The 21,582-nt window shown below is 44.7% G+C and overlaps 3 protein-coding genes across 8 annotated transcripts; all 3 read right to left on the bottom strand.

Moving 5' to 3' along the window:
* Positions 1–7: 7 nt before the first annotated feature.
* On the bottom strand, positions 8–3,622 carry sars1 (seryl-tRNA synthetase 1). Its single transcript, XM_053848670.1, has 11 exons — positions 3,425–3,622; positions 2,720–2,790; positions 2,568–2,648; positions 2,339–2,497; positions 2,117–2,260; positions 1,906–2,061; positions 1,019–1,240; positions 824–953; positions 600–757; positions 414–543; positions 8–339 (listed from the first exon to the last, which is right to left on the bottom strand). The coding sequence occupies exons 1-11, from the start codon at positions 3,558–3,560 to the stop codon at positions 191–193; spliced, it is 1,536 nt and encodes a 511-aa protein (XP_053704645.1). The 5' UTR covers positions 3,561–3,622; the 3' UTR covers positions 8–190.
* A 355-nt stretch (positions 3,623–3,977) lies between these two features.
* Positions 3,978–12,659, bottom strand: si:ch211-207e14.4 (interleukin-17 receptor D). 6 transcript variants are annotated; one of them, XM_053848668.1, is made up of 15 exons: positions 12,520–12,659; positions 12,313–12,399; positions 11,589–11,766; positions 9,850–9,918; positions 8,784–8,865; positions 8,299–8,457; positions 8,033–8,151; positions 7,434–7,557; positions 7,212–7,250; positions 6,981–7,126; positions 6,831–6,905; positions 6,493–6,559; positions 6,276–6,422; positions 6,041–6,213; positions 3,978–5,464 (listed from the first exon to the last, which is right to left on the bottom strand). In XM_053848668.1, the coding sequence occupies exons 3-15, from the start codon at positions 11,697–11,699 to the stop codon at positions 4,979–4,981; spliced, it is 1,797 nt and encodes a 598-aa protein (XP_053704643.1). In that variant the 5' UTR covers positions 11,700–11,766; positions 12,313–12,399; positions 12,520–12,659; the 3' UTR covers positions 3,978–4,978. The 6 variants fall into 6 exon arrangements, with proteins under 6 accessions (XP_053704643.1, XP_053704638.1, XP_053704641.1 ...); XM_053848663.1 differs by having other exon boundaries at positions 11,589–12,399; XM_053848666.1 differs by lacking the exon at positions 12,520–12,659 and having other exon boundaries at positions 12,313–12,473.
* On the bottom strand, positions 12,585–21,574 carry fam50a (family with sequence similarity 50 member A). Its single transcript, XM_053848673.1, has 13 exons — positions 21,331–21,574; positions 21,171–21,255; positions 20,562–20,661; positions 18,965–19,089; positions 18,600–18,676; positions 17,919–17,985; positions 17,314–17,375; positions 17,173–17,249; positions 15,827–15,881; positions 15,519–15,567; positions 15,323–15,393; positions 14,164–14,274; positions 12,585–13,479 (listed from the first exon to the last, which is right to left on the bottom strand). The coding sequence occupies exons 1-13, from the start codon at positions 21,439–21,441 to the stop codon at positions 13,471–13,473; spliced, it is 999 nt and encodes a 332-aa protein (XP_053704648.1). The 5' UTR covers positions 21,442–21,574; the 3' UTR covers positions 12,585–13,470.
* Positions 21,575–21,582: the final 8 nt, after the last annotated feature.

The raw sequence follows: 21,582 nt of genomic DNA on the forward strand, positions 1-21,582 counted from the left end.
CACGAGCTTCCTTAACTGGCACATTTAATACGATGACGCGAGCGTCTGGACAGCAACATGATCAGAGGCTTCACTCCAGTTTGTGAGACGCTCCTTCTATCCGTGCAGTGGAAGAATGACAGGTCACGTGACATGTGGGCGCTTGGCTGACTCGGTGGTTGGTGACGCATTGCTATGGTGACGCTTTGACCTAGGAGTTGTTGACGGACATGTTCTCCATGTCTCCACATAGATTCCCCCCCTTCTTCTTCTTCCCCCCCTCCTGCTGCTTCTTTGCTTTCTTGTGCGTCTCCAGGTCGATGGGAGCCGCCCGCACGAATTTGATCATTTCGCTCAGATCTGCAGGGTCACAGGAGAGAGTGAGAAGATGCTGACAACTGACAAGTCAAGCTCAAACCCGGAGGCGAGCTCACCCGGCGGCATGAACTCCCGGAGCTTCTCTGGAACGACGATGCCGTCCTCAGTCTGGTAGTTCTCCAGGATAGCGCACATGACCCGCGTGGTGGCGCACATGGTGGCGTTCAGCATGTGCACAAACTCCGCCTGGGAGAAACACAGTCGCTGCTTTCACTGGCTCCTCCGGCTCCTCATTCTCTCACCTTGTCCATCATCTTCTTGGTCTGACCGAAGCGGATGCGCAGACGTCTGGCCTGGTAGTCTGTGCAGTTGGAGCAGGAGACCAGCTCCCTGAAGGCACCTGAGCCGGGGAACCAGGCCTCCAGGTCCAGCTTCTTGCTAGCGGCGTGATTGAGGGCGCCTGCAGCAGCAGTAGCGTGAGAAGACGCTTGACATGGAACGGACAAGTTCAGAGCCGGAGACCCACCAGAGACGATGTTCACGATGCGGTATGGGATCCCCAGAGACTGGTAGAACTCCTCTGCCGTGCCGATCATCTCCTCAAACATCTCCCAGGACTTGCCGTCGTGAGGTGAGGCGTAGACAAACTGCTCGATCTGGAAGCAGAGCGGCGCTTGATGTTGACGTCACAGGAGGCTTGGGACCAGCTTCCTCCGCTCACCTTCTCAAACTGGTGCACCCTGAAGATGCCGCGGGTGTCCCGGCCGTGGGAGCCCACTTCCTGTCTGAAGCAGGTGGAGAAGCCGGCGTAGCGGATGGGCAGGTCTTCGGGCCTCAGCCACTCGTCCCTCAGGAAGGCTGCGATCGGCTGCTCCGACGTGGCGATCAGATACTTCTCGTCCACCGAGTTGTCGTCCGACTTCTCGCTGCCTTTGCCAATGACCTGAGAGTCAACAGCGGAGGGTGGAGTCCAACAAGACGCAAGACGCCATGACACCAGCTCTGACTCGACATGCGGCACTTGACTGTTTCCATTGTTTTGACTGAGTTTTCACCACAAGCTGCTGGTGACCAGTGAATGAGGCTTCCGGATCTCACTAGAGGTTCTCTGACTTTAAATGACTTTAAAGTTCGAATTCTGACTTTTTTCTCTCAGAATTCTGACTTTTTTCTCAGAATTCTGACTGACTGAGAGTGAGAACAGAATTCTGAGAAAAAAAAAGTCAGAATTCTAACTTTAAAGTAAAGAGAACTGAGAAAAAAGTCTGAATTCTGACTTAACAGCTTTTTTTCTTCACTGGCCCTAATCCTCTTCCATAGTATTTAGAAGGGAACAATGTTTTTTTTTTTATTATTAAATCAACATTCTTTCTAACCACAGAGCGTCAGAGTTTCATTTTGACTGATCACCGATTTATTTATTTGTTATTAACGTTTGAAGTGACAACAATTGGCTTAAGAACTGTCTCTTTTTTTCCCCAACAGGAGCCACGATCAGAGATATATAAACGTATATTGCTCTGATCAAGACCCTCCTGACCTCTGACCCCACCGGCATAAAAAGAGCTGTGGAGTCCTCACGAGCCGGTGATAAATGCCATGCGTTACCTTGTACAGCTCCTCGTCGAACTGGCTCAGCTGGGCCACTTCCTGCATGACCTCCTTCCTCATGAAGAAGGGCGTGTACAGCATGGTGTACTTCTTGGTGTGCAGGATCCTTAAGGCGTAGTTGATCAGCGCTTGCTCCAGGAACACCAGCGGGCCCTGAACGCAACACCACTGTCATCACAGGCTTCTCACTGGATGTTCGCCGACGCACCTTTAAAAAGTAGCCCCTGCTGCCCGCCACCACCGCGCCCTTCTCCCCGTCGAAGCCGTCGATCATGACCACCAGGTCCACGTGGGAGTACTTCTTCTGCACGGCGCAGTCACCCCAGGTCCGCTCCACCTTGTTGTCCGCGTCCTAACAACGGTGAATCCCCAACATGAGAGTTGGAGCATGACAGAGCGGCGGGACACCTTCAAAAGCCAGAGAGGTCACCTCATCATTACTGATGGGAACCGACGGGTGCAAGAGGTTGCCAATCTCCCGCAAGTACTCGAAGCGCTCCGCCTCCAACCGGGACCTCTCGCGGTCTGTTTTCTCCGCTGCCTCGTCCACCAACAGACGCACCGTCTTGATCTGGCTGACGGTGAGAGCCTGACCAGTAGAAAGCCATCAATCCTCACGTTCCATGGACAAAGCCGCAGGCAGCAGTACAACTACTTACTGAAAGAATCTCTGCTGTCAGGGATTCCAAGTTCTGGGCTTCTTCAGGGACAGAGTCATCGTCGCCAACCGGCTCCTTCTTCTGCATCACCAACACGAGTCACGTTAAAAACATACAAGGAAGCTCCGCGCTGCAGGTGCAGAACACCGCACCTTCATCTTTTCCCCGATGCTCTTGCTGCACATGTTCTTCGCCTTGTTGAGGTTGTCTGCAGTGAAGCGACCTGCAGCAGGTGTTCACACACACACGCGCACACACACACGTCATTTACTTTCAGAGATGAACTGCTGGATTGAGAGGTCATCGAGACGACATTTGAAACAGAATCAGAAGCTTATTTAATTCACACGTTACTGATGTCATGAAGAGCAGTGACCGCACGAAGTGACACAGCAGGGCGAGGTTGACTTGACAACCGCGCAGCCGCGATTGCATCAGACTGACCGGCAGAGCTAAGCTAAGCTAGGCTAAGCTAACCGACCCACATCAGAGTTGTTACCAGAAAGAACACAACCCTGCACATTATCTGGGCTTGGAACAACATGCAAAATAAGTACATTAATAATTTTATAAATATAGTTTTTTAAATGAGTTCTATTGCGAATACATATAAATATATAATAATATAATATATACATAATATAAACATCGCTATTTATACAACTCAACAAGCAATTCCAAATTCGAGCACAGAGACGTCAGCGACCTGAACGTGTGTACGTGTTAAAACCACGATTTAATGTTTATTTCACGTCCTGTATTTTCTGATTCAAACCGTCAGAGGCTGTTGAGCTACAGTGGAGATGACGGCTGCAGTTAGCATCCAGCTAACGTTAGCGCCCACGCGACAAACCTACATTTCCTCCACTCTTTGTCGGCGGCGACCAGTTTATCCACCAGCGTGACATCTTTAAACCGCTTCCTCTGCGTCTCCCGGACGAGCTCCGGGTCGCCGCCTTTGTCGGTGCGGAAAAGGTCCAAGTCGAGCACCATGTTTCCACGCCGCCGTCACCGAGAGCCTCGCCGCTGCGTCTCCTGCCAGCGATGACGCCGCCTTCTTCCGGGTTGCCAGACATGTAGAAGTACTGCAGGATCCTGCCTTTGACGTATGTTGAGTGACGACGTTTTTCTTACAGAAATATAATCTTGTCTCAAAGATATTTGAGCAACACACACGTCACGTGTCATTCACGACACTAAAATAGATACTGTCATTTTTTTTTAAAAATTGCACACTCTTGTCTGGACTCCATCTACCTGGCAACCTATAACTCCTCAAAAAACATGCTTGAGTAACTAGACAAAGTACAAGTAACGCATGAAGAGTAGATGGTTAGGCGTCAACACCAAACCACAGACGTGACAGTTCTTCATCCAGTACACTTCACAAGTCAAAAGTCATGTCATAAATAGTCATGAAAACCAGAATGAAGTCGGTTTCCTTTATTACATTTTACTTAAAATGTCAATGGAAAAACATGGGTTGATTGATAAAAAAATGACTGGACCTCGTGTTGAATCCATACACATGAAACGACAATGTAAAGCTTATGAAGGCATGCGATCTTCAATATGTACTTCACATGTCCCAATAATGTTTCCAGAGATACGATGCTGAACTAAATGGTCCTTCACGTTCAACTATAGTTTCAAGGTCACAGTAAGAAGCTCACTGCTGTTGCTGCTGCAGGAAGAGGCTCCACTGTCTCCAACACCATCAACAGCTCACAAACCTACAACAGTGTAGCGTTGCTTCAATGAGAGAGAGACTTCTCTGCTCCACGGTTGAACCAATCAGGTGCCAGCAGGAACAAGCAGCACCAGACTGACAGCCCTGCTACACTGGGCTCCTGAGGTCAGACGCCTGAGATGAGCCGCCTTCCATTTGGTGTGATGTTTAAAACAATCCAGTGGCATTGATCAGACTGACCAATGACCACGCGCTCACCAGCGGATATTCTGCAACGCACCGTCTGAACGGATCGAATACACAGATGAGGTCAGCAGCCTGCTAGAGAGCACCCTCGATCCGAATGATCTGCATTTCTTTCTGCCATTTTAATGGCGTTTCTCCTTTAAACTGTTGCATAAAAAAACTGAAAAAAATAAATGGATAAGTGCAGATATGAATAAAAGTGTCTTATGAAAGTCGCAAGGTTTGAAATACTGAGTCATAAACTTGTAGTTGTGCGCGTCTGAAGCCATTAAGGCAGAGGTACGGTCACTTCAACACACCTTTTTCGCGAAGAAGGCGCCGACATGGCTTTAAAAGTGACGTCTATGAAAAGACAGGAGGGGAAGCTACACCCTGTCAAACTTCAGTACCAGGTTTTTGATCGGCCTCCTTCTGTACCCAAGGCCTGGCACCTGGGAAGGTCGTGACCTTCATTCTTCTGTCGAGCATATGGCCTTCACATTGGTCGATGGCGTTCTTGCGTCGCGGCCGCCTCATCGATGGCTCTCTGCAAGGCCATTCCAGCGGGCAGCTCGGTGAAACCTTCTTCCGAGATGTGGCTGATCTTCACGTAGCCCCCCGGCCGGTGCAGGGCCACACCATGGAGGTGGGAGAAGAGCAGCGGCAAGTCAGCGGCCAGCGAGTAGTGAGGCACCAGCCTCAGCTCCATGGGAACGTCCCGCTCGTCGCAGTACTCAAAAGTTGCCGTCATGTACTTGGATAGGTCGTGGCCTCCAGCTTTGGCCCGAGCCACCTCCTCTCTAAGGAGCTGGATGACCAGGTGGGACTCCTGCTCTGTCCGTTCGTCCTCTGCCGCGCCCCTGCCACTCACGCCGGGAGAACAAATGACCATGATGAAGCTGCTGTCTCGGATTTGGCGGCAGTGCCAGGCCAGGCTGCCCTCCACAGCTACGCTCAGAGTGTCCCACAGATCCAGACACACCTGCAGAGAGATCAGCTCAACAACCCCCACTGGAGCAAAAAAAAAAAAATTTGTGCTTATTGTTGACCAGCAAAGATTCCAGAAAACACAACTTCCTCAACAGGAAATGGATGCTTCTGTATGCTGCCAACAAGAGGCAATATTTGGGTTCATTTCCAGTGTTTTCGCTGGACCTTTGCTAGTCAGCAATAACACAATTTCTCTGAACTTTATTTCATAGTGGATGGGAAGACGCAAAATGATACTTCTGCGTACAAAAGTATACAAGAAAAATGAAGGAGAAAAGCTAGAAGTAAGTAGGCAATGAAGAAATTAAGAAATGAAGAAAATGGAGAGGATTAAGACCAGTGAAGAAAAAAAAATAACTTTAAAGTGAGAGAATTCTGACTTTTTTTCTCAGAATTCTCACTTGAAAGTCAAAATTCTCACTTTAAAGTCAGATTTCGGAGTTTAAAGCCAGAATTCTGACTTAGTTTAAAGACAGAATTCTGCAAATTATTAATATTTTTTCTTCACTGGCCCTAATCTTCTCCCGTAGAAAAAGAAGGGACAGAGAGAAAGGAATGGAAGAAGCACCTGAGTGGCCATGTGCTGCTGGATGAAAGCTCCCAGCTGCATGACGGCCTTGACGTGTGCCGCTCCTTCACAGCTGCTGTAGCAGATGAGCAGTCGAGGAGGAGAGGATCTGCTGCTCGCCAGCGACACCACCTCCTCCTGGGCCTGATGCTCCCGGTGCTGCCGGATGATGTCTGAACACAAAACCGGTCATTCAGCTGCTGCGGTACGAGCCAGTGACGCGCTGGTTTCTGACCTGGCTTGGTCGCCACAACGTTCTTCCATGTGCTTCTGCGTCTTCTGGCAACCACCACAGCCAGAACTACAACGATGGCCGCCAACAGAACAGCCAGCGGGAGAGCCACGGCCAAGGAGCCGGGGACAGAGCGAGTCGCTGGATGATCTGGAGGGAGAGAAAGAAGCAAGAATTGACACAAAGCTGTTCACCACAAATGTGAAGCAATGAATCCGACCTCGGTTGGTGCTTCCGGTCTGGAAGCTGAACACTTTCCTCACGGCGTCCACTTCATTTGCCGCGATCTGAAACATGGCATCATTTCACCACCAGGAACAACTGAAGTATGCAGTTGTTTACAGTGAACTTTGGGTATCCGTGTGTCATGAGGAACATCTGCTAATATGCTGCCAGTGCACAGATGAACATCATAGGACATGTTTCCCACAGAAAACAGGACAAGCATTTTGTTGTGTAACTCAGAAGATGACTATATTCAAGCGCTGTGACCAAGGGAGCACTCTGACAGGATCTTAGTGGACAGCAGGGGGCAGCACCCACCAAATCAGTTTTTACCTCACAGGTGTAATTGGCGCCTTCCTGCAAGTCCTTCACTTGAAAGCTGTGGTGAGTTGCATTCCTGGACAGATCCTTCCGAAGAAGAAAAAAGACAAATCTCTGAGCAGAGTTTCTCCACCAGTGAAAGTCAGAGCGGACGCGCCTTACAGGCACCAGGGTCATATACTTCTTCTTGCCGTTTGCATAGCACCAGGAGAAGTAGCTACTGATTCCCATGCGCGAAGGTGCGAGGTTAAAGGTCACAGTGACCTCATGCTCTCTCTGTTGAACCTGAACAAACGTTGGGTACCAGTCTGCAAGACAAGCGGAGGAAAGCAGCCGCAGTCAGTGACTCAGTCAGTGACAGAATCATTTCTCACAGTGTGGAACACAACCCACCTTCCTTGCACCGGTCGAGGCCGTTCTTCTCAGCACACGCTGCCAAAAGACAAACAAGTTCACTGTCAACGCCGTGGTTTTCTCTCGCTCATGTTTGGTGAAATATTGGCCACGACGTCCAGAATTAGAGCCATGCTCTAAAGAGGTCCAGACCCCACCACAAGTGTCACTTGAGATTGTGCTGATCTGTTTGTGTGTGTGTGTTTTGTGGCAGGCTCTCACAACGTGTGGAGAAGATCTTGCTCTGATAGAACTTCTCCCATCTCTCGGGCACAGGCAGAGCCATGACAGTGACAGCATACTGGGCTCCCAGAGGCAGGCTGGGGAATGGATCCGACTTGTACACCTGAGAACGAACACACACACACACACACACACACACACACACACACACACACACACACACACACACACACACACACACACACACACACACACACACACACACACACACACACACACACACACACACACACACACACACACACACACACACACACACACACACACACACACACACACACACACACACACACACACGTTGTGGATTTGCCTTGCGTTTCAGGAGCTAAAGACAGCAGTGGAGACCATCTACTTTTCTAAGCCTCCAACTTATTCAAAATAAACAGGTCTAGTTTACGTCTTGCAGGCAAAACCATGGTGCGATTTACATGACACTAAAAGCAGAGCCATCTACTGAGGGATCATCTGCACAACGTTTCAGCGCTTTCATCTCAGACCCTCTTGACAGCGTGACAAAGGAGAAATCCAAAAGGCTCCGAGTGAAGGGAAATACTCCCGATAAGAGTGAGGTGCTCTACCTTCTGGGCATCTGAGGCAGAGAGCGAGAGATTACGATGGAAGAGAAAGAGCTGGCAGGCCACGCCGGGTCCGCCCAACGCCTGGAGGGAAACCTGGAATCCTCTCAGGAACGCGATCCCTGCATCACAGAAAAGCAATGTTACAGGAAAAGGCAGCAGCTCTATACGCTCAGGCATCCGTTCCGTCACACCTACACAAAGCTTTCATCAAGCTCCGACTATTCAATGTAAATGAGAAACATTCATCATCAAAAAAAGACACGAACCGTAGTAACTGGGCCTCCAGGAGACAACCAGCGTGTCAGAAGAAGGGTCTGGATCGTGGACAAACTCCAGCGTCACGTTGTTGGGTGCGTGTACGTAGTGTTGACAGATGTGTGGATCCTGCTCACCCAGCAGCTGGAAGCACGGCCACGGAACACAACCTGAGGAGAGGGCAAGGTGTTCCCACCGTGTCGCCAAAGAAAGATACGGAGGGAAGTCCAAAACAGGTCCCTCCAGACCAACTGAGCATTGTTTCTCAGAAAGCACTTGGTGAAAACTCATCCAAGTCTGTTGACATAGTCTCACATAGGATTCACATCCGTGTGCTCCTCAAATATTTACGCTGGACGTCACTTAAACACTCAACAACACAGTTCAGTTTCTTGTCTGATTTGTTTTCCATTGTGCACTTTTTTGACGGTTAAATTTCAAGTTCCAGTTATGTTTTAAAAGCTGGGCTGGTTGGGGGTGAAGAGGAGAGACTTACTTCCAAAGAGCCCGCTGGACCTGAAGCCAAGAGCTCTGGAATCCTCTGGGGTTATTCTGCAGTACTCACATCCAGGTCCACCCTGCAAGACGGACAGAAGAGACGGTCGTGACCGAAGCTTGAACTGAGTGTGTGCAGGACATACTGCGTGTGAAGCCAAACATGTTGTCTCATCTGCCATGACAGTGCACGGACTGTGTGATCCAGCAATCCAACACCCACTTAACTCATCTCTAATGGACTCTGCTGCAGGTGTTGTGGAACATATAGCAGAGGCTTGTGGAGACAAGTCCAATATTCAGCTCGTGGCCTCCTCTCTCACACACATGAGTTCAGTCTGCTGCAGGGGAGGAACCTCAACTTTGTTTGCGTCTACACGAAAGACCCGAAAGGTGAGAGTTTGTTCAAACATTTGACTGTTTGTGGACTCATAAATAGTGTTGAACCGCTGCTGAAACATGATAAAATAACCGTCTGATGACACGTCTTGCCAGCAGTGGCAGAATCCGGCAGTTCAAATGTTTCCTTTTCTGGTTGCAACCTCACACAGCTCGTAACAAGCATTTCACTTCTGCCAGATGAGTCGTTGGCAAAGATCGACCAGATCACTGGTCTTCCTTCAAGAGAACTGGCTCGACTTTAGTGCTGGGAGTGGTGTGAGTTGGTGTCAGTCTCTTTCATTGAATTCTCCCAGACTCTGTACGACGGTCTTTTCCGCAACACTTGCAGAGATTTTGTGCAACTTTTCCTTTTAAAATTATTATTTTTGAAATGATGTATTTATTTTTGCTGCGACTCTACATAGGGACGTCGCCACATTTTGTCTGCGGAGGACTTTTACTTTTCTTCTTGGCTGTTCCAAAGACCTTCATGAGAAACACACTTTGTAATGGACTAAAAAATAATAATAAAAACAAAAAAAAATATTATTACATAATAAGTATTAACATTATTATAATCCTTTACAAATGCTTTATGAAAGTAGGGGGAGGGAGCTATTGGGGTTAGCTTTGTCTACAACAAATAGAAAAAACATTCCAAAGTTTGCAGTGATCAATGTTTTCACCTGTTGTTTCAGGTTCAGCACGCGACACATAAACAGCAGTTGCTGTTCGCAGCAAGAAAGAGGAACCAGCTGCTGAGAGAAATGACGGGCAGAAAATATCAATGACCCAAAACAGACCCGCCGCTTCTGAACACCTTCTCTAGTTCTGGTCTACAAGTAAAATCTAATCTCAGAGGAGTCCGTCTGTTTCCTGGTTACATGTTGTGTGTTAGTGAGTCAAAACATACATTGGTAACCTGCCTTGCAGGTTCAGAGCCTGACAAGCAGGTGGAGAAAATAAGAGAGACGGCGTGTGCTTCAGGTGTGAGACAGCGAGCTGTCATGTCAGATAGTGACGGTCAGAAATCTCCTGCCATAAATACAGTCTTGCACGCAAGCTGATGAGAAACGGCGATGGCATGTTAATGAGGGCAGCACAAATGGTTTTCACACCGGCACAATTCAAATCTAGATGAGTCTGTTCCAAGAGGGAGGCTTATACTGTGCAGGAATTGGTGATGAAATTGAGTTTATATTCCGCTGAATTATGACGACAAAGGTCCTCCAGACAGGAGTGAGCTTCAGCTGCTCCCTCACTCTGGTGTGGATTCTGGTCCCTTAAAGATTGTAAATATTGACAGGAGAATAGATGGAGCCAGTCAAAACACAACTGGTGGAAACAAAGGCACATGGGCGTCAACACTGCTGTAAATGCAAGGGGAGGCAGATGTAGGGCCCCATATTGATGTTCTTGGACATTGTGAGATGAGTTGGCCTCCCTCCCTTGTACAGAAGATGATACCTGGAATGAGATGTGGAGCACTTTTGGGTGGAGGCCAGGCGAATGAGAAGCACTTAGCTGGCTGTGATTGACTGATTCAACAGTACAGATGGAGGGAAGTTTGGCTCATTTCAGCCTTGGAGATTTGACTGATGAACCGCTCCAATTTTGGCAGAGTGTCTGTTCTCCCTGAATGAGCTTTGGCTAGTGGGTTGTGAAGCGTCCTGAACGACGGTCATATTTAAGTTCCAGGGGGCTGAAAGCTTCTTTCTGGTGCTGTGGCCCTGAATATCTTCAGTCCGACTTGTGGACACAATTTTGTAGCAAAATAATAACTTGTTCCTTCACTTCTTTCCTACAGGATTTGGGAAAAGACTTCATAATTATTTTTGAGGTTGAAGCTCCCACCACACAACGGATTTGTTATTATGATTTTTTTTTCTGGACATTATGGAGCTGAATATTTTGTCTGAAATGGATTTATATTTATGACTCTGATATAACTGGTGGAACATCAGTGTCAATTTTCATTAAAAGGCAAACTAAATATTACTATTTACTGAACCTCCTTTCAATCGCAGTAGAATTTCTGTATCTTGTTCTTCCACCAGACTTTATTTTTACTGTCTTAAAACTATATTTACTTCGTTTATCTAGCAATTCACATTAGTTTTTAAAATCAACGTAAATAAAAAAATCAAGACACAAGGATATAAAATCAAGGCAAAATGAAGGTAGCATGGAGATGAGATCAGAGCTGGCTCATTTAAAACCACCTCTACAGTCAGTTTTCTTCTGCATCGATAAACTTACGGGGAAATAAATACCAAGAAACCAGAGGGGGGAAGCATAGGTTTAAAACGAAACATTTAAGAGATGATAAACAAACTTCAGCGTGTGAGAAGATCATTTCACTCGATGCAGGTACACGTGTTCTACACAGCTCGCCTGCTCAGAACGTCAAGAAAAAATGTCCTACCTGCAGGATGCACTTGAGGCTGCAATTTTGAGGCGTCATGGCTTCAGAGCTCAGACCGAGCAGAGGACCGAGCACAAGGAGGTGGAGTATGACAAGCGCAGTCCTCCACATGCTGCTACAGCTGACGGGACATGGTCTGAGCAACTGATCTTCCACCGAGCCGGGTCGAGTGATGGTTCTGTTGACGGAGACAGAGGGAGAGGAGAGATGGGAGTGGTGTCCCTGGGCCATGTGTGGAGGTGTGCTCAGCAGCCTGACGTGCCTTCACCATTCCACTACTGACGCAACAAGACTTGTGTGTTTACTACAAGCAACCGCTCTCGAGTGTTGGGAGCATTTCTCCTGACTGCTCTGTGAGGTCACTGCCAAGTCAAGTGTATCAGTGTGGTATGCTCCTATTCCTACAACAGTCTCGAAAATACTGAAAACATTCCGCATTTGCACCTTTAACCAAGGAATAATCTGGAGCTACGTGTGGTTAACAGAACACCTGCATGTGGGAGAGTTTCAGTGACGTCCAGAGCTCTGATGTCTTGCTCTCCAGGGGGAACAAAAAGATCCTGAGCAAAGAATACTGCAAAAATGTTTCTACAGGTTATGAGATCATACAAATAATTGAGTATCATAAGGCTATTAATGTCATAATAAACAGAACAGAATTGGTCCCTGGAAAATTCCAGACATATGGAACTCATTTAGAAATGAAAAAATAGTGGAAATGTACCTGTGGAAAAACCTCAAAGCCTTTAGAATAGGTTTCCTGAGCAGGGTTTGCAGTTGCTCTTAAGAGTCGGGACACACACAGCCACAGCTGAAGCAGACAGAGGAGACAAGACAACTAGTACAAGCACACCAAGTCCTGTCTCGAACAACATCAAGACGGATCAGCAATGACATGATAAGCATGATCACAAACTTGAATCATACCCACCTGGTTTCTTAGCGAGTGATCGGGTTGTTGAGAACAAAAAAAAAAAAAAAACATTTCCATGTGTGTCCAGAATAAGTCCTTTATTTTCACACGACATATTCAGAGTTTGAGTTTATGAGCTATTTACATCTGAGGGTGCAGTTTTTCTTTGCAGGAAACAGTCAATGAAGGGTTGGATTCCAATGTGAAAGTGACTGGCCACTGCTTGCTCTTAGAGAACAGAAATGCGGATGAGAGGAGAGCACACGTGCAGATGTTCAGAAGTCATGACGGAGAAGGTGGCCATTTTAAAAAAAAATTGTGATAAAAAAAACAGCCAGAAGTCTGCATGTTTTCATGAACTAAACAAGGGAATCATTGCTTTACGCTCAGTTGAAATCAGACGTCGACAGTATCCAGGTTATAACCAGTGATGCAAGGTTTGACACTATTGTTTAACCACTTCCATGATTAAATCTATCACCTTTAGATTTCTACCAGTCCATTTGAAACGTTGTTCAAGCGTATTACTTTATCCAGGTTCGCAATGAACTCATTCTAAATGACATCTTTAAAGCCTCAATATTCACCATACAAATAGCACCGTGAACTGGTCAATGACTATGGAACAACATACTGTTCAGCCTCACTTTCAACAGGAGTAAAAAAAACAAAAAAACAGTAGCTAATTTGATGTGACTGTGTGAATGACTCATCAGTTCAAGCTTTTTTTTCTGCTCTCGTGCCTCTGTAGGCAATGAAAGTCTTATATTTTGATCCCAACACTCCAGTGTCTACCGTCTTGTCTGTCCTCATCTGAACATCTGCCCTGCACAGCCACATCTGAGCTGCTAATAAGTCTGGATTTTCTCAAAGGACTCAGCCATCTGTGTGCGATAGCTGAAACCAGGCAAACAGGATGCAAAATAAAACCATTTATACAGAGCGCTGAAGGTCTGGACCCGGGTTCTTTCATCGAATCTGGAAAAGATGAAGCAAAGGAAAATGAGTCAGTGAAGCATGTTTATCTGAGCCCAGTCCAGCTGATTTCTGGGGCATTGATATCCCTGGGCGACACTCGTACATTTCTTTTAACGCTAAATAAATCAGTGAAAAATATGGATGTTTCACACCGACCGTGCGATGGGTTACAGCAGCAGAACGTGTGTGACAGTTCATGTGTCCATTTGGCCTGTCAAACTTGGAGGTCACCCATATTCTTGCTGAATTTTTCCCTTATGAGTTATCATTTCCCAGCAGGTGTATCAACTGGCAACTCGTGACCTAAGAAAAGACGTGCTCCGACAATAGGGCAGAGGCTGTCCTCTCCCTGAACCTGGTTTGGCTGCAGTGTCTCCTCAGCCAGTGAACCTTGAAACTCTGTGTGTGTGTGTGTGTGTGTGTGTGTGTGTGTGTGTGTGTGTGTGTGTGTGTGTGTGTGTGTGTGTGTGTTGAGAAGAATTCTCGTAGAGTTTGAAAAATTTGTTCACAATTGCAGCAGTCATGTAGTGAAAGGCCGGCAGAATTTACAGCCCCGGCCACCTCAAGGGGCTAAAATTCCAGAGATCAGGAGGCGAAGCAGCTGCGAGAATAGCTCTGACTGCTACTGCAACAGGACACAACACTCAGCTGACTCTTGACCACACACACACACACGCTACTCACAGTGTATTTGTCCCACTTCTTCTCTGGGTCGTAAGGCTCCCAGCGACTGGCAGGAAAGATGTGTTTGTTCTTCTCGTACCAGCTCCTCAGCACCACTTTCCCTGCATGAGACTGGGGGGGAAAAGCATCTGCATGACTTTTTCAACATTATACTGCGTGACATCCCTCCTGAGCTTCCAACCACTGGGGTGACTACTCCATGTTGAAGTACATTATAGGCCCAAAATAACACTACTTCATATGTATTCAATTGTAAAAGTCTCCACACATGACTGAAGGAAACTTTGTTTTGGAAAGATTTTTGGCTTTCCTTGGTACTTGCATGTCAAAACGAGAAAATGTCTTGGCAGCGAAGCATCTCATAAAAGTTGTGAAAGACTTGGATCCTGCCACAGCAGTGAGGGGCAGCATCTAAAGCTAAAAGGGTTCCATCTTGCACTTCCTTTTCTGACACAGCTCTTCAGCTGTGATGCTAGTAAGTGCCACGTTCAAGTTATTGCCGATTTGACTGTTATTCTGCTCCACGGTGGCGTCCAAACGTGCGCCTGACGGCATCCACGTGACATCAGAGGTGTACTTGCGCTGCCGCCAGCATGCCACTCAGAACCAACCGTCTCTCACGAAAGCCTCGCCCACCACGCTTGGAACGTGCTGAAGGACGTCATACATCCCATTTGTAAAGGTAAAATGAACAATTACGGAGACTGATTCCGTGTTCATGACTGACTGGTTTGTCCTTAATAACAATTGAAAAAAAAAAAAAAAAAACAAGCCCAGCTACATTCAAGTCTCCGTCACCCTGGCTGTAAAGAAACTCTACGCGAACACACACACACAACACTGAGGAGTACAGAAAAGATCGACACTTTTTCAAATTCCAAAATGTACTCCAGTTTTGGAATGAGACAGCCCTCCTTATTTTCCCATGACCTTGAAGTTTAACCTCCTCACAGCTTCCCAGTTTTTCTCTTGGGTGTTTTTTTCTCTCTTGGAAAACTGACCTAAGTGGTATTAATACTGAACTATGATGATGCGGGGAAAACTCCCCAAACAGGGCTTTTAATTGTCTGGCCACTGAAAGGCTGAAATATAATGTGCTTGTATGTGAGAATGCAGAGTATCCAGGCGAAAAGTTTTCCATCTGGTGATATTTATGTACCTCATCTTTTTCTACCGTGGCGTCATTCACCAGACGAATGTCATCGTGGACATCAAAGCTGAAGAGAGGTCCTGTGGGGACAAGCAAGTGAGACAATAATCCACCCACGTGTTTTACAGTAAGAGTTTAACATATATTTTAAACAAAAAAAAAAAAAAAAGAGTGAACCTTCGATGATCTGAGAGCTGATACTCACCAGATTTGCCTCTGGCTTTGGTCACAATGAAATCATAGAAACTGTGGTGCTGCATGAAGACAGAGTGCTCACATCAGAACGGTTTTTATGTCCACGTCCGCAATCAAGATTAAATTATTTGATAGCGCATAAGAAGCATAAAGCTTTGCCAAGGACAATGGAACATTTCCAAGAGAGATTTTCATCAAACACAAGCTGTTCAGATGATGGCGATGAACGTAGACAACTCTAATCTAGCGAGGGAAACAAATCAAAAGCACTCAAAGCAGTTGTTGACTTAAGGTTTTGGAAGGTGTGTCGGCACTTACATGTGGAATGATCAGATCTTCTTTGATGTACATCAGCTGCTCGACACCTGCTGATCTGCAGGGACAGAATACCTTTAACTGTGTAAGCTCATATCAGCTTCAAACACTGAACAAACAAAAGCCTACGTTGAACATGTAAGCATAAAAATTGTTAAAAAGTGTTAAATATGGACCTTATTTGGATAAATATTAAATGATTTAATATGAGTTTTTCATGGAGAAAGATCACTGAGTCAGATTTATATTTTGTAGCTCATGGCTGCGGATTGTTGAAGACTAGAGCAACAGAGTGAGAACTGAAGGACAATATCTTTGTACTAGAATTAACAGCAGGTTTTTGCCGACTTGATTGACCTGAATGTTCCACTTCCTCAAAGTAATCTCAACATAGCGTGACTGAAATAATTCATTCAATACTGAAGATAAAGTCTGACTCCACAGCTCTGTCGAACTAGAAGAAGAGAGACAGTAAAAACAAATACTGAGTGTATTGTCTATCTGGAGTAGTGTGATGACTAGAAACGTTGCCAAATGTCCAGAATATTTCCAATCGTTCATCGCAGCTTTACGAAACAATGGGGTAAAGAATCTACAATAGTCGTTTATAACCTTACAGTACGTCAAAATATTTATATGAATCTCCCACACAAGGGATCAGGATCACTCATCCTTCACGAGACATTTCTGGCGCCATGTGAGACGTACTGCACTCAATGGATTTAGAGACTTGAGGCACTCTTAGAAAGTTATTTAAATTTGTCGACACAGACACAGTGTTGTGACAGATTGCGATTTTCTGCTCTTTTTCGCGACAGCGAACCTTAAGCCTGGGTATTATGCCTTTGGTGGGAGATCTGCTTCTCATCTGAGTGTAATCCGGCATAATAACTAACATCTTACAACCATGTTTGGCCAGCATGTGTTTCCAAACACCAATGAAAAGCGGTTTCCCTCGCTCATCTGAACACTTAAAAGTATATTTTACACTGTGTGTTTATTTAACCAGTAATCTAAATCATTTTCAAAGCAACTCCACAATCGATAAATTCAAATTGGCAAGCAAATGGGAATCAAGGCACAGTTCCTGAAACCCATTAAATATTCATGGAATATTTTAATATGAAGTAAATTCTTCTTTTTATTTGATCAAACAAACTGAACAGAACCTACTTGTTGTAAAGTTAAACACGAATTTGGAATCACTTTAAAGTTCTCTTTGTTTCCAGCTCAACCACATGGGGACTTGGAATTATTTGGACAAATCAATGGACAGACCTGACTGAGAAATAAACAGTGCTGATGAGAGGAACAACATCTGTCCAAGCAATAAACCAACAAGCAGTCACCTTAATTCACTGAAGTCCTTCCTGAGAACCTCCAGGGCCCGCTGCAGAAAGTTCTGGATGGTATTGCCCTTCTTCATCTGACAACAATACGGACCAAGATGGTGAAGGAACAACACCAGACATTTGGGAACAAGTCTTTACCTTAACAGTCTTACGATGTCCAGAACCATCCCAGTAACTGAACGTGATCTCAATCTCCTCACCTACAAACATAGCACAAACTACATTAACTACGGTTTGTTGTTCAGAAGACCATTTCACAGCACATTTTGTGGTAAAAACACATGAGGACTCAGACCATTATGAGCTTAGTCAACCAACTATATAAAGCCAATGCTGAGGTCTGGCAGGAGAGATCTGTGGGAGTTGTGAAGAAATATTTTCCCTGGAAAACTAGAAAGGAGTCTTTTACAACAATCAGACCCCCACTTATTTACAAGTACCCACATGTTCTCACACACACGTACGCACGCGCGCGCACACACACACACACACCTCCAAAATTGCTGCAAGACAAAAACTTGAATACCTCTTCATTTTCCTCCTTTTCATTTACACTTCTCTTTCATTGACTTGGCACTGCCCATTGTAGAATTCAGATTCTTAAGCACCCATTTGCTGTGCACATGTCGGACTGAAAGACCTTTGCTCCATCTTCACATTTTTCTTTCAGATCCCATGTAGCAAATGGGCAAATCTGCCACACGCCCACTGAGCTGTTGTCAACAGTCAATAGTAACACTCACTCTTTATCTTCTCTTGCTTCAGCTCCCACTCCTGCCTCAGTTCCTCCCTGAGACGATTCTCTTCTTCCTGAAAGCAGGATATAAAATAAATGAACCAGCCGCTAATGATTGAGTGCTCGGGATACTCTAATCAAACCTAGAATACAACCAACTAAGTCACAATCTTGTTGATCTGTGATGAACAAAAACAGATAACTGAGAAAAAGATCCATGTTTTGTGTCCACTTTACTTTTCGCAGTGAATTTGGAAGGCCACACTGTGGTTTGGGGGAGATTCTTAACACACAAAAAAGTGGAAAACACTGCCAAACAAGCCTTCCAACTAAAATAAAAGCACTTTCCCACATGACAAAAGTTCAATAAATGGTGCTGCAACACCACTCTGTTTCACTCCTTCTCAGTCAACTCATCGTAACGCAAATCTATTTCCTGGGATTATTATAGTACTTGAACAATTGAATGTATGTAAATGTACTTTATTCTGCCATGGACGTAATGTGTGTCAAAATGAAAACGTGAGGACTGTTGAGAGCCTCTCAAAACAAGCGATCTGAGAAAATGAAAAGTTGGAGGCACAGTATGAGCTTGTTTCAAAAAGAAATTTTGCCTCAGACAGCCTAAGATGTATATATGATCTTAACCTGGGTATGGAATGATTCCATTCTCAGTGTTTAACCTCACCTCTCTGTCTCGGTCCGGGAGGAAGCTGGTGTCCACATCTGGATTTTTGCCCAATTTCTTCTTCTTGACTGGCAGATCTGAGACCAAAAACAGGGTCTCAGATATGAGATCTTTTGGATATTTTGTTTGACGCCCGTCATCTTGGAGGCCTCAACTTATCGTGACCTTCTTGCTCAAGTCCCACATCTACAGGCCATTTGGCCCTGACTTTTGTCAAGGTTTAACATTGTTCACAACAGCATTAATATCAATGTACATATATACTATGTACACAATACAGATTGCTCTGCATGCGAATACTAATAATAAAAAAAGAAATGATGCAACATCAAGTCAAAACTGTTTTATAAAATGGGAAAACTTACAATCCTGCTCTTCTTCTTCTTCATTTTCCTCTTCATCTTCCTCATCTTCAGGATTGAATGACAAACTAGCTATTTTTCTTTTCTGCTCTTCTTTCCTCTTCTTCTCTTTCTGCTTCTCCAGTTTCCTGCAAAGCAGAAGAGGAATAAAATAAAATAGTATCTTAATCATGAGTAAACAAAAAGCATTACTCAGAAATGAATACAGAGACCACACAACTTGAGCATTTACAACAACAGTAAAAAAAGCAAGATGGTAAGGTGATCTGTCAAGGAAAGAAAACCAGTGCTGTTAAAAGAAAACAAGCATGACAGGTATGAATTCCAGTCATTGTTTGATTCAACCTTAGTTCAAAAACAAGTTGCCGGATGCTTAAAAGCCATTTGTGTTCCATGGTGAGAACCATTAACTCTGACAGGGTTCCATTTTTAGATGACTCAATGTTTTGATTTGTGTTCAGCCACTGCATGTCATGACAACCACTCGCACACCACAGTGACCAGGAAGTCACTGTTGTATTCAAGTTTGCTTTCTTTTTGATCTGTGAAATACTGGAGATCAAGCTGTATTACAATTCTACACATAAATTTGGCCATTTTATATGAAGTTTCACTTCTTATTTTTGTACCTTTGTGGTCATATTTATACTTTGTTTTGATTATATTTTAATTTAATTGTAGTAATTGCAGTGGTTTTATTTATTTATTTATTTTTATTTATTCAATTGCTCAATACCGTTCGGGTTTATGGAGACCGTTTTGGTCGATTGACAGTGTAACCAACACAAAGTGACAACAGCAAGTGAATGTCTTACTGCCACCGAGTGGTGTTAATTCGCTTCTGCATGTTCTGGATTTTTCAGATTTAAATGTTCCACATCAAAACAGGACCCACTCGTGCACTGACCAGCAAGGGAACTAATAACAAGTAAAGATTAATTCAACAATTGGATAAATTACAGGTCATGACAGAGGCAGTGAATTCAAGATCTAAAACAAACCAAAAAGTAAAATATGAAATTATGTTGCTTTTTCTTTTTTTCTCTCTCTCACTCTTTTAAAAAAAAATATTTTTTCTTTTATTTAGAAGTTGCACATTGATCAATTCAAACAATTCTCACTCTAGAGCACATCAACCACATGGCAAACTCTTTTTTTATATAAACAACCTACTTTGCAAAAAAATATATAAAAACATTCACATTTTCCCTCCCACCCTGCACCTCCAAAGAAGAAAAATATTGATCATAACAAATCTAAACAAAACACAATACATGAAATAATAATGAAAACAATAACTAAAAAAATACGAATGACAACTGAAGGTATATTCTCTCTTTTTTTTAAGCAAGTAATAATACCATAACAAAAATTTAAAATCGTGATTTTTTTTTTCATGTTCCCTGGACAAACACGACACCACTGAACAGCTCTCACTTTAAACATTTCAAGTTTAGCATGGGCAATCTATGCACACAATGACATAACATACAAGATCCTGGTGCTGCATACTGGTTTAAGTATGATGTGAAGCGTAGTGGAGTTTTTTTTTTCAAGCTACTGAACTATGTGTAAATAAAATATGAAAAAGTGAACTCACAGTTGAAGCTCCTTTGACTGCTCCTTCTTGGCCAGTTGCTTCTCTCGCTCCTTCACCAAGGCCTCCTGTTTGGCCTTCATGTCATTCAGTGTCACCAGACCTGGGCAAATCACAACGGCCCAATTTATAATGCAAAGTAGTTCGCACTTGACCCATGCTTTAAAAGTAATAGTTTTAAAACAATAGTCTGTGCAGTCCAAACATAGTTGGACGTATGCTGTGAAGTTGCAAGTATATTCTTCAATAAAATTAAAAAGCAAAAGTGAAATGTGCCTACTATAGTTTGGTGTAACCCTCTTTTTTGTTAGCGTACATTAGTGCATACAGGTCCATGTGTCTCTAAGAGATAGAGAGCAGGTACATGTCTGAGTCTTCACTGCATGGTGAGGACAGAAAAGAAGTATCATACCATCCCTAAGTTCCGCCTAATGATGGAAATACTCAGCATCCATCAGTCAGAGCTCAAATAACACGTGGATGTGAGTCAAAGCTAAGCTCAATATCTATATGGAAGAGCATAGATGTGACTCACAACGGGATATTTAGCTAGTGTTTGGTCATGAGAAGCAGGATTTAACGCTCAGCCTGTGTTACACGTTGTTTCCATACCGACGGTGCTGGACTTCAGCTCTGCCTCCACTGCATCATAGTGAGCTGAGAATTTCTTATCAATGTTGGACTTGACCATGTTGTCCTGTAGGAGACAAGCATATTAAGGCAATGTTCAGCTTATAAATACCTTACACATGACATAACAACAGCCGCAAACCTCTGCAATCTTAGCCTTGAGCTGCTCAAGTTGCTCTCGCTCTTTCTCTCGTTTCTTCATCAGCTGCATGGCTCTTCCAGCCTCGCTGGCGGCCCCTTTGTACTGCGCCATGTCGCCTTGACACCACCAAAGTCCAACAACCGACTTCTTTAAGTAAAATGTGAAATTCTTCCACACTTTTAGCGACTCTCGAGTCGGTAAATTCGGAAAACCTCTCAGCCGCTTTCTCAGCAGACAGCGCACAACAACAAA

The sequence above is a fragment of the Synchiropus splendidus genome, chromosome 18 (genome assembly GCF_027744825.2).
Source record: "Synchiropus splendidus isolate RoL2022-P1 chromosome 18, RoL_Sspl_1.0, whole genome shotgun sequence".
Classification (NCBI taxonomy): Eukaryota; Metazoa; Chordata; class Actinopteri; order Syngnathiformes; family Callionymidae; genus Synchiropus; species Synchiropus splendidus.